Source organism: Somniosus microcephalus, chromosome 19 (assembly GCF_052327205.1).
Source record: "Somniosus microcephalus isolate GS21.2 chromosome 19, FLI_Smic_1.0, whole genome shotgun sequence".
NCBI lineage: Eukaryota > Metazoa > Chordata > Chondrichthyes > Squaliformes > Somniosidae > Somniosus > Somniosus microcephalus.
Window position 1 is genome coordinate 3,036,605 of NC_141005.1, and position 12,189 is coordinate 3,048,793.

General features: G+C 47.9%; 1 protein-coding gene across 1 annotated transcript in view; it reads right to left on the reverse strand.

Moving 5' to 3' along the window:
- Positions 1–446: 446 nt before the first annotated feature.
- The window catches only part of rflna (refilin A), an 85,356-nt gene continuing 73,613 nt past the window's right edge, over positions 447–12,189 (reverse strand). Inside the window, exon 4 of the mRNA XM_086011817.1 lies at positions 447–1,644. Within this exon, the coding sequence (XP_085867943.1) occupies positions 1,311–1,644 (334 nt within the window). The 3' untranslated portion in view covers positions 447–1,310. The remainder of the gene's footprint in view (positions 1,645–12,189) is intronic.

Sequence of the window (12,189 nt, forward strand, 5' to 3'; positions counted from 1 at the left end):
GAACTACTTCACTCAGAGGGTGGTAGGTCCGTGGAATATGCTGCCCCAAAAAGCTGTAGAAGCTACATCATTACATAAATTTAAAACAGAAATAGACAGTTTCCTAGAAGTAAAGGGAATTAAGGGTTACGGGGAGCGGGCAGGAATTTGGACACGAGTCTAGGTTCGGATCGGTCATGGCCCTGTGGGTAGCGGAGCGGGCCCAGGGGCCGTGTAGCCTGATCCTGCTCCTATTTCGTGTGTCTAATTCTGTTAGATTCAGGAGATGGTTCTGTGATAGTGGATTGGCGGTTAGGATCAGATCAGCCATGATCTTATTGAATGGCGGAGCAGGCTCGAGGGGCCGATTGGCCTACTCCTGCTCCTATTTCTTATGTTCTTAATCACAGCCACCCACCCTCCAATCACAGCCACCCACCATCCAATCAGAGCCATCCACCGTCCAATCACAGCCACCCACCGTCCAATCACAGCCACCCACCGTCCAATCAGAGCCACCCACCGTCCAATCAGAGCCATCCACCGTCCAATCACATCCACCCACCATCCAATCACAGCCACCCACCGTCCAATCACAGCCACCCACCGTCCAATCACATCCACCCACCGTCCAATCAGAGCCACCCACTGTCCAATCACATCCACCCACCGTCCAATCAGAGCCACCCACCGTCCAATCACATCCATCCACTCACCATCCAATCACATCCATCCAGCCACTGGCCAATCAGATCCACCCACCGTCCAATCAGATCCACCCACTGTCCAATCCGATCCACCCACTATCCAATCGGCTCTCGGGGAATTCACTAATTCCATTGAACAGTTTAATGGAAACAGGATCAAATTGTACCAAATACCTGCTGGGCGATCGGAATGCGTTTAAATGTTATTCTGTGTTAAGAATGTCGAAAACATTTGTAAAACTGAAGGATGACATGGTTTTTAATTGTTTGTCGCGTCAAGTCCCCAAATCTTTTTCTTTTTTCATTTCCTGGAGAAAGTTGTGACATTTTGTGAATCGCCGAGGCCCGGACTCGCCCCACGGTCACTGGCTCCCCGCAAACAGTGAAAAGGCCACAATCTGTGTCCATCTAGTCTCCCTTTGGCCAAAGATTGCGTGGTAGTAATTTGCACCAAAATCTAACATTTATTATTGGACTAATGGTCCGGTTTGAGATGATTGCCGGAGAGCGATTAACATTTTAGAATTTCAGCAATATTTACACAAAGCAGATTAGCGAGAATCTGCAGACAGCAACAGGCCACTCTCAATAGCTTCCACATGAAGGCTCTTGGTATCCGGCAGGTCACAGGTCCTCCGTGTAGATGATGCAAGGCTGGACTTTCTCTGTGGGCTGCAGGTGAAGGGTGGAGATGAACCATCTCCTGGAGGTCCCAGGCTTGTAGTTCAGTGTGCTTCTGTAAATGTTCTTTGCGTGTTTTGGGAAGATGATAGTCGTGCTTTCGAACCGCCGGGGCTTATGTCGCGGCTCCAACAGAATCTGTGATTTATAATTCCTCCAGGTGCAGTTCGGGGCGGCGATAATTGTCTCGCTGTAGGAGGTGATGGTGGGGATGGGGAGATAGTAGACACAATCCCGATAGTGCTTATCCGAGTTGTACTTAACAGCAGAGTTACACCTGGGAACACACAATCAGCAGTTAACGTAGCTCCTGCCATCCAGTGAGACACATCTTTCTCCAACTAGCCACAGCCCCGAAATGCAAACCCTGAGAGTCCGCGCACCTCTCGAAATACAGCCACTTACATCATGTGCAGCGGCCAGGCTGTAGAGCAAACAGCACTGGGCCCTCAGCTACTCAATGGTTAAATGGTGGTGTGCAATTAAATTGAGCAGATTGCTAATCAAAAAGAGAAATTTGCATTTATATAGCGCCTTTCACATCCTTAGGAAGTTCCAACCCGTTTTACAGACAATTAAATACTTTTTGAAGTGCAGTCACTGTTGTAATGTCGGAAATGTGGCAGCCAATTTGCACAGAACAAGATCCCACTAACAGCAACATGATAATGACGAAATAATCTATTTTTAATGATGCTGGTTGAGGGATAAATAGTGGTCAGGACAGCGGGGAGAACTCACCGGCTCTTTGAAATAGTGCCATGGGATTTTTATGTCCACTTGAGAGAGTAGACAGGGCCTCAGTTTAACATCTCATCCAAAAACAGGCACCTCCGACAGTGCAGCGCTCCCTCCAACTGTGCAGCGCTCCCTCAGTACTGCCCCTTCGACAGTGCAGCGCTCCGTCAGTACTGCCCCTTCGACAGTGCAGTGCTCCGTCAGTACTGCCCCACCGACAGTGCAGCGCTCCCTCAGTACTGCCCCTCCGACAGTGCGGCGCTCCCTCAGTACTATCCCTCTGACAGTGCGGCGCTCCCTCAGTACTATCCCTCCGACAGTGCGGCGCTCCCTCAGTACTGCCCCTCCGACAGTGCAGCGCTCCCTCAGTACTGCCCCACCGACAGTGCGGCGCTCCCTCAGTACTCCCCCTCCGACAGTGCGGCGCTCCCTCAGTACTGACCCTCCGACAGTGCGGCGCTCCCTCAGTACTGCCTTGGAGTGTCTGCCTAAATTTTTGTGCTCAAGTCTTTGGAGTGGGACTCGAACCCACAACCTTCTGACGCTGAGGCAAGAGTGCTGCCCACTGAGCCTCGGCTAACCCACTCCGAGTTATACTGTCACTTCTGGGTTCTGAGCAGCGCAGAGGCAATGGTGTGCTGGAGTTTGATGAGGATCTTTCCCCCGAGAGATTCACTCGGTTTCTAAATGACACCAAAGGCCTGTGTTTGTCCTGGAATGTTCTGGGGTCGAGGGTCAGGCTGCCTCTTGTTTTCGGAGGTCGCTGCTGACCTTCAGTTGCAGGGTTGGGCGAGCATCACTGGCTTGGGTCGTTCTGTGATTGGCAAATGCAGCTTCAGTTTGTGGCCCTTTCTGGTGCCTGACTCGGAGTGACAGTATCATTGCACCACTTGTCCCACTTTGTTTCTCTGTCCTGTTCTGTTCTCAGCAGTTTTCTCCTCCTGGGTCTGTCACTGTCTCTAATTGGCTGACCTGCCTCTGAGGATCAGAGTGAGCCTGGGTCGGGTACTGTTACAGCCGGGCTGGATCTGCCGGGAGTGAACCTCCCCCGGCACTGTTGTTCCACAATGATTCAGAGATTGGGAAACGAGTGAGTGATGAGGTGTGAGCCACTCCTGGGGTGTATGTCTGCGTTCTGCAAATAATCCTCGCTATTTTAAATAGATCAGAATGTAATCGAAGAAAGGATTGCTGATAAACATTACTGTGACAAAACATGCAGCGGCAGCAGCAGGAGCGGCGGACCTGTGAGGGAGCAGCGGCAGAATTCGAGAGTGACGTCACAGTACACAAAGTGATGCCGGCGCAGGGGAAGCAGCTGATTGGGTGAGTACGGCCAGCTGACTATTTATACTACTCTATAGTTTGACAGTTAAGGTTAATAGTTTATAAAGGTTAAAAGGTCTTAATTTTTGTGGTTTATAGTTGCTAAGGTCTCTGTTGTGTAGCAGGGAGTGCTAGGAAACAATGGTCCTTGAGTATATCATTTAATTGTAGTGTAATTAGTGGTATTGATTTGATTTAATTTAATTTGAATTAATTAAAGGGTAAGTCATGGCAGAACAGTGCGGCCCCGTGGCATGCTCCTCCTGCACTATGTGGAAAATCAGGGATACTTCCTGTGTCCCTGATGACCAGGTGTGAGGGAAGGGTATCCAGCTGTAGCTACTGGCAGACTGCATTGCGGCGCTGGAGCTGCGAATGGATACATACTGGAGCATTTGCAATGCTGAGGACGTTGTGGATATCACGCTTAATCAGTTGGTCACACCGCAGGGAAAGGCTGCACACGCATGAAGGGAATGGGTGACTGCCAGGCAGAGTAGTAGGTGCAGACAGGTAGTGCAAAGGTCCCCTGTGGCCATCCCCCTCTCAAACAGATATACTGCTTTGGATATTGTTGAGGGAGATGGCTTATCGGGGGAAGGCAGCAGCAGCCAACTTCCTGGCACCATGGGTGGTTCTGCTGCACAGGACGGGAGGAAAAAGAGTGGGAGAGCTATAGTAATAGGGGATTCTATTGTAAGGGGAATAGATAGGTGTTTCTGTGGCCACAAACGAGACTCCAGGATGGTATGTTGCCTCCCTGGTGCAAGGGTCAAGGATGTCTCGGAGCGGCTGCAGGGCATTCTGGGGGGAGGGTGAACAGCCAGTTGTCGTGGTGCATATAGATATCAACGATATAGGTAAAAAACGGGATGAGGTCCTAAAAGCTGAATATAGGGAGTTAGGAGGTAAATTAAAAAATAGGACCTCAAAAGGTAGTAATCTCAGGATTGCTACCAATGCCACATACTAGCCAGAGTAGAAATAGAAGGATATTTCAGGTGAATACGTGGCTAGAGGAATGGTGCAAGGGGGAGGGATTCAAATTCCTGGGATATTGGAACCGGTTCTGGGGGAGGTGAGACCAGTACAAACTGGACAATTTGCACCTGGGCAGGACTGGGACCGATGTCCTTGGGGGAGTGTTTGCTAGTGCTGTTGGGGAGGGTTTAAACTAAAATGGCAGGGGTTGGGAACCTGTGCAGGGAGACAGAGGAAAGGGAAACAAGGATAGAAGCAAAAGACAGGAAGGAGAAAAGCAAAAGTGTCAGTCCGAGAAATCAAGGGTTTAAATCAAACATGGCCGCAGTAAATAATAATTCTAAAAGGTCTAAGTGTTTAAAAAAACAAGTTGAAGGCTTTGTGTCTTAATGCGAGGAGCATTCGTAATAAGGTGGATGAATTAGCTGCGCAAATAGATGTAAACGGATATGATATGATTGGGATACGGAAACATGGCTCCAGGGTGACCAAGGCTGGGAACTCAACATCCCGGGGTATTCAATATTCAGGAAAGACAGGCAAAAAGGAAAAGGAGGTGGGGTAGCATTGCTGGTTAAAGAGGAGATTAACACAATAGTAAGGAAGGATATTAGCTCTGACGATGTGGAATCTGTATGGGTAGAGCTGAGAAATACCAAGGGGCAGAAAACATTAGTGGGAGTTGTATACAGACCCCCAAACAGTAATGCTAAGGTTGGGGATGGCATTAAACGGGAAATTAGAGACGCGTACAATAAGGGCACAGCAGTTATCATGGGTGACTTTAATCTACATATAGATTGGGTTAACCAAATTAGTAACAATACTGTGGAGGAGGAATTCCCAGAGTGTATACGGGATGGTTTCCTGGACCAATATGTCGAGGATGATACGCTTATCAATTACTCCATAAAAGGCGGTGAATTAGGAAAGTAATGAAAAGGTTTTTATTAACTAAAGAACAGAGCATGCCTCTCGTGGACGACTGGTTCCAAGAAGGAAGTGGGTTGCCGGGCAGCCACCTTTATACCAGGTCATGTAGGCGGAGCCAGCTGAGGCATGCATTGGTACACAGTGAGTAGCAAGAGGTAACAATGTGCAATAACGATAACAGCAGTGAACAACAATGAAAACAATAACAGTGGTTTACCACAGAGGAACCAACTAGAGATCAGGCCATCTTAAACTGGGTATTATGTAATGAGAAAGGATTAATTAGCAATCTTGTTGTGCGAGGCCCCTTGGGGCGGAGCGATCATAATATGATCGAATTCTTCATTAAGATGGAGAATGAAGTATTTGACTCAGAGACGAGGGTCCTGAATTTAAATAAAGGAAACTACGATGGTGTGAGGCGCGAGTTGGGTAGGATGGATTGGGGAACGTTACTTAAAGGGTTGACGGTGGCTAGGCAATGGAAAACATTTAAAGATTGCATGGATGAACTACAGAATTTGTTCATCTCTGCTTGGCATAAAAATAAAACAAAAAAGGTGACTCAATCGTGGCTAACAAGGGAAATTAGGGACAGCATAAGATCCAAGGAGAGGACATATAAATTGGCCAGAAAAAGCAGCAAACCTGAGGATTGGGAGCACTTTAGGATTCAGCAAAGGAGGACAAAGGGATTATGTAAGAGGAGGAAAATAGAGTATGAGAGTAAGCTTTCAGGGAACATAAAAACTGACTGTAAAAGCTTCTATAGATATGTGAAGAGAAAAAGATTGGTGAAGTCAAGCATAGGTCCCTTGCAGTCAGAATCAGGGGAATTTATAATGGGAAACAAAGAAATGGTAGACCAATTAAATACGTTCTTTGGTTCTGTCTTCACAAAGGAGGACACAAATAACCTCCCAGAGATGTCGGGGAACATAGGGTCTAATGACAGGGAGGAACTGAATGAAATCAGTACTTGTAGGGAAATGGTGTTAGGGAAATTGACGGGATTAAAGGCCAATAAATCCCCAGGGCCTGATAATCTACATCCTAGGGTACTTAAGGAAGTAGCCCTAGAAATAGTAGATGTATTGCTGGCCATCTTCCAAAATTCTATAGACTCTGGAACAGTGCCCATGGATTGGAGGGTAGCTAATGTTACCACACTATTCAAAAAAGGTAGTAGAGAGAAAACGGGGAATTATAGACCGGTAAGCCTGACATCAGTAGTGGGGAAAATGCTAGAGTCCATTATAAAAGTTGTAATAGCAGAACACTTGGAAAACAGTGACAGGATCGGACAAAGTCAACATGGATTTACAAAAGGTAAATCGTACTTGACTAATCTACTGGAATTTCTTGAGGATGTAACTGGTAGAATAGATAAGGGAGAACCAGTGGATGTGGTGTATTTGGACTTTCAGAAGGCTTTCAATAAGGTCCGGCATAAGAGATTAGCGGGTAAAGTTAAAGCACAAGGGATTGGGGGCAAGGTACTGACTTGGATAGAGAACTGGTTGGCAGACAGGAAGCAAAGAGTTGGAATAAACAGGTCTTTTTCCGAGTGGCAGGCAGTGCCTGTGGGGTACCGCAGGGATCGGTGCTAGGATCCCAGCTATTCACAATATATATTGATGATCTAGAGGAGGGGACTAGATGTAATATCTCCAAGTTTGCAGACAACACAAAGCTGGGTGGGCGTGTGTGCTGTGAGGAGGATGCTGAGAAACTCCAGTATGATTTGGACAGGTTGGGTGATTGGGCAGATGCATGGCAGATGTAGTATAATGTGGATAAATGCAACGTTATCCACTTTGGTGGCAAAAACAGGAAAGCAGATTATTATCTGAACGGTAATAGATTGGGAGAAGGGGAAGTGCAACGAGACCTGGGTGTCCTTGTGCACCAGTCACTGAAGGTAAGCATGCAGGTGCAGCAGGCGGTTAAGAAGGCAAATGGTATGTTGGCCTTCGTAGCGAGAGGGTTCGAGTACAGGAACAAGGATGTCTTGCTGCAGTTGTACAGGGCCTTGGTGAGACCACACCTTGAGTATTGTGTGCAGTTTTGGTCGCCTTATCTGAGGAAGGATGTTCTTGCCATGGAGGGAGTGCAGCGAAGATTCACCAGACTGATACCTGGGATGGCAGGAATGACGTATGAGGAGATTGGGATGATTGGGCTTATATTCGCTGGAGTTTAGCAGAATGAGAGGGGATCTCATTGAAACTTATAACATTCTAACAGGACTAGACAGACTAGATGCAGGAAGGATGTTCCCGATGGCGGGGGAGTCCAGAACCAGGGGTCACAGTCTATGGATAAGGGGTAAGCCATTTAGGACTGAGATGAGGAGGAATTTTTTCACCCAGAGTGGTGAACCTGTGGAATTCTCTACCACAGAAGGCAGTTGAGGCCAATTCATTAAATATATTCAAGAAGGAGTTAGATATATTTCTTAAGGCTAAAGGGATCAAGGGATATGGGGAGAAGGCAGGGATAGGGTGCTGAATTTGGATGATCAGCCATGAAATAACACTGGCGAGCAAAATAAAGGAAAATCCTAAGGTGTTTTATAAGTATATTAAGGGCAAGAGGATAACTAGGGAAAGAGTAGGGCCCATTAGGGACCAAAGTGGCAAACTGTGTGTAGAGCCAGAGGATGTAGGTGGGGTTTTAAATGAATTTTTTGCATCTGTGTTCACTGTGGAGAAGGACGATGTGGACATAGAAATCGGGCAGGGGGACTGTGATATACTTGAACATATTAGCATCGAGAGGGAGGAGGTACTAGCGGTTTTAGCAGGCTTAAAAGTGGATAAATCCCCAGGCCCGGATGAGATGTATTCCAGGCTACTATGTGAGGCAAAGGAGGAGATTGCAGGGGCTCTGACACAAATTTTCAGAACCTCTCTGGCCACAGGGGATGTGCCAGAGGACTGGAGAACAGCTAACGTAGTACCATTATTCAAGAAGGGTAGTAGGGATAAACCAGGGAATTACAGGCCAGTGAGCCTAACATCAGTGGTAGGGAAATCATTGGAAAAAATTCTGAGGGACAGAATTGGTCTCCACTTGGAGAGGCAGGGATTAATTAGGGATAGCCAGCATGGCTTTGTCAAGGGAAGATCATGTCTGACCAATTTGATTGAATTCTTCGAGGGGGTGACTAGGTGTGTGGATGAGGGTAGTGCAGTGGATGTGGTTTACATGGATTTCAGTAAGGCTTTTGATAAAGTCCCGCATAGGAGACTGGTCAGGAAGGTAAGAGCCCATGGGATCCAGGGTGCCTTGGCACATTGGATCCAAAACTGGCTTAGTGGCAGAAGGCAGAGGGTGATGGTGGAAGGTTGTTTTTGTGACTGGAAGCCTGTGTCCAGTGGGGTACCGCAGGGATCGGTGCTGGGTCCCTTGCTGTTTGTGGTCTACATTAATGATTTGGATGTGAATGTAAAAGGTATGATCAGTAAGTTCGCAGATGACACAAAAATTGGTGGGGTGGTAAATAGCGAGGCGGGAAGCCTCAGGATACAGGACGATATAGATGGGTTGGTCAGATGGGCGGAACAGTGGCAAATAGAATTTAACCCTGAAAAGTGTGAGGTGATGCATTTTGGACGGACTAACAAGGCAAGGGAATACACAATGAATGGTAAGACCCTAGGAAAGACAGAGGATCAGAGGGACCTTGGTGTGCATGTACATAGATCCCTGAAGGCAGCAGAACAGGTGGATAAGGTGGTTAAAAAGGCATATGGGATACTTGCCTTCATTAGCCGAGGCATAGAATATAAGAGCAGGGAGGTTATGATGGAGCTGTACAAAACGCTGGTTAGGCCACAGCTGGAGTACTGTGTGCAGTTCTGGTCGCCACACTATAGGAAGGATGTGATTGCTTTGGAGAGGATGCAGAGGAGATTTACCAGGATGTTATCTGGGCTGGAGCGCTTCAGCTATGAAGAAAGACTGGACAGGCTGGGGTTGTTTTCCTTGGAGCAGAGAAGGCTGAGGGGGGACCTGATTGAGGTATACAAAATTATGAGGGGCATAGATAGGGTGGATAGAAAGGAACTTTTCCCCTTAGTAGAGGGGTCAATAACAAGGGGGCATAGATTCAAGGTAAGGGGCAGGAGGTTTAGAGGAGATTTGAGGGAAAACTTTTTCACCCAGAGGGTGGTTGGAATCTGGAACTCACTGCCTGAAAGGGTGGTAGAGGCAGGAACCCTCACAACATTCAAGAAGCATTTGGATGAGCACTTGAAATGCCATAGCATACAAGGCTAAGGACCAAATGCTGGAAAATGGGATTAGATTAGACAGGGCTTGATGGCCGGCGTGGACGCGATGGGCCGAAGGGCCTCTTTCTGTGCTGTATAACTCTATGATTCTATGAATGGCGGAGCAGGCTCGAGGGGCCGAATGGCCTACTCCTGCTCCTGTCTTCGATGTTTCTATGCATTCACCCAGCTGCTAACACCAGCCGAAACATCATCCAATAACAGTAGCTCCCTGGGGCAGCCAGAATAACACAGCGCTGAACCTTCATTGTTAAACCTTTCTCTGTGTGTCAGTGAGGACATCAGATCTAATCTAGCAAAAATAGGAATCAAAAGGACAAGATCTCAGGCTGAGTCTTGTGCAAAACCTGCGAAAGGTTTCACCTACACTGATCTTGGAGCTAACAGAGTGTTAACAGCAGATTGTGCCGTCAATCTGTGCAGAATAGCATCGCTCTGAGCGAGGATAGGAAATATTCATTCGATGCAGAATCGAAACAATCCTCGGGTCAGGGAACGGAAAATTCAACGTGGTGTGAAACATCAGTGAGCAGTGTGTCAGTGAGTGTGAAACATCAGTGAGCAGTGTGTCAGTGAGTGTGAAACATCAGTGAGCAGTGTGTCAGTGAGTGTGAAACATCAGTGAGCAGTGTGTCAGTGAGTGTGAAGCATCAGTGAGCAGTGTGTCAGTGAGTGTGAAACATCAGTGAGCAGTGTGTCAGTGAGTGTGAAGCATCAGTGAGCAGTGTGTCAGTGAGTGTGAAGCATCAGTGAGCAGTGTGTCAGTGAGTGTGAAACATCAGTGAGCAGTGTGTCAGTGAGTGTGAAGCATCAGTGAGCAGTGTGTCAGTGAGTGTGAAACATCAGTGAGCAGTGTGTCAGTGAGTGTGAAGCATCAGTGAGCAGTGTGTCAGTGAGTGTGAAGCATCAGTGAGCAGTGTCAGTGAGTGTGAAACATCAGTGAGCAGTGTGTCAGTGAGTGTGAAGCATCAGTGCGCAGTGTGTCAGTGAGTGTGAAACGTCAGCGAGCAGTGTGTCAGTGAGTGTGAAACATCAGCGAGCAGTGTGTCAGTGAGTGTGAAACGTCAGCGAACAGTGTGTCAGTGAGTGTGAAACATCAGTGAGCAGTGTGTCAGTGAGTGTGAAACATCGGTGAGCAGTGTGTCAGTGAGTGTGAAACATCAGTGAACAGTGTGTCAGTGAGTGTGAAACATCAGCGAGCAGTGTGTCAGTGAGTGTGAAGCATCAGTGAGCAGTGTGTCAGTGAGTGTGAAACGTCAGCGAGCAGTGTGTCAGTGAGTGTGAAACATCAGCGAGCAGTGTGTCAGTGAGTGTGAAACGTCAGCGAGCAGTGTGTCAGTGAGTGTGAAACATCAGCGAGCAGTGTGTCAGTGAGTGTGAAACATCAGCGCGCAGTGTGTCAGTGAGTGTGAAACATCAGTGCGCAGTGTGTCAGTGAGTGTGAAGCATCAGCGAGCAGTGTGTCAGTGAGTGTGAAACGTCAGTGCGCAGTGTGTCAGTGAGTGTGAAGCATCAGCGAGCAGTGTGTCAGTGAGTGTGAAACGTCAGCGAGCAGTGTGTCAGTGAGTGTGAAACATCAGTGCGCAGTGTGTCAGTGAGTGTGAAACATCAGCGAGCAGTGTGTCAGTGAGTGTGAAACATCAGTGCGCAGTGTGTCAGTGAGTGTGAAGCATCAGCGAGCAGTGTGTCAGTGAGTGTGAAACGTCAGCGAGCAGTGTGTCAGTGAGTGTGAAACATCAGTGCGCAGTGTGTCAGTGAGTGTGAAGCATCAGTGCGCAGTGTGTCAGTGAGTGTGAAGCATCAGCGAGCAGTGTGTCAGTGAGTGTGAAACGTCAGCGAGCAGTGTGTCAGTGAGTGTGAAACATCAGTGCGCAGTGTGTCAGTGAGTGTGAAGCATCAGTGCGCAGTGTGTCAGTGAGTGTGAAGCATCAGCGAGCAGTGTGTCAGTGAGTGTGAAACGTCAGCGAGCAGTGTGTCAGTGAGTGTGAAACATCAGCGAGCAGTGTGTCAGTGAGTGTGAAACATCAGTGAGCAGTGTGTCAGTGAGTGTGAAACATCAGTGAACAGTGTGTCAGTGAGTGTGAAACATCAGTGCGCAGTGTGTCAGTGAGTGTGAAACATCAGTGCGCAGTGTGTCAGTGAGTGAAACATTGGCGAGCAGTGTGTCAGTGAGTGTGAAACATCAGCGAGCAGTGTGTCAGTGAGTGTGAAACATCAGCGAGCAGTGTGTCAGTGAGTGTGAAACATCCGCGAGCAGTGTCAGTGAGTGTGAAACATCGGCGAGCAGTGTGTCAGTGAGTGTGAAACGTCAGCGAGCAGTGTGTCAGTGAGTGTGAAACGTCAGTGCGCAGTGTGTCAGTGAGTGTGAAACGTCAGTGAGCAGTGTGTCAGTGAGTGTGAAACGTCAGCGAGCAGTGTGTCAGTGAGTGTGAAACGTCAGTGCGCAGTGTGTCAGTGAGTGTGAAACATCGGCGAGCAGTGTGTCAGTGAGTGTGAAACATCGGTGAGCAGTGTGTCAGTGAGTGTGAAACATCAGTGAACAGTGT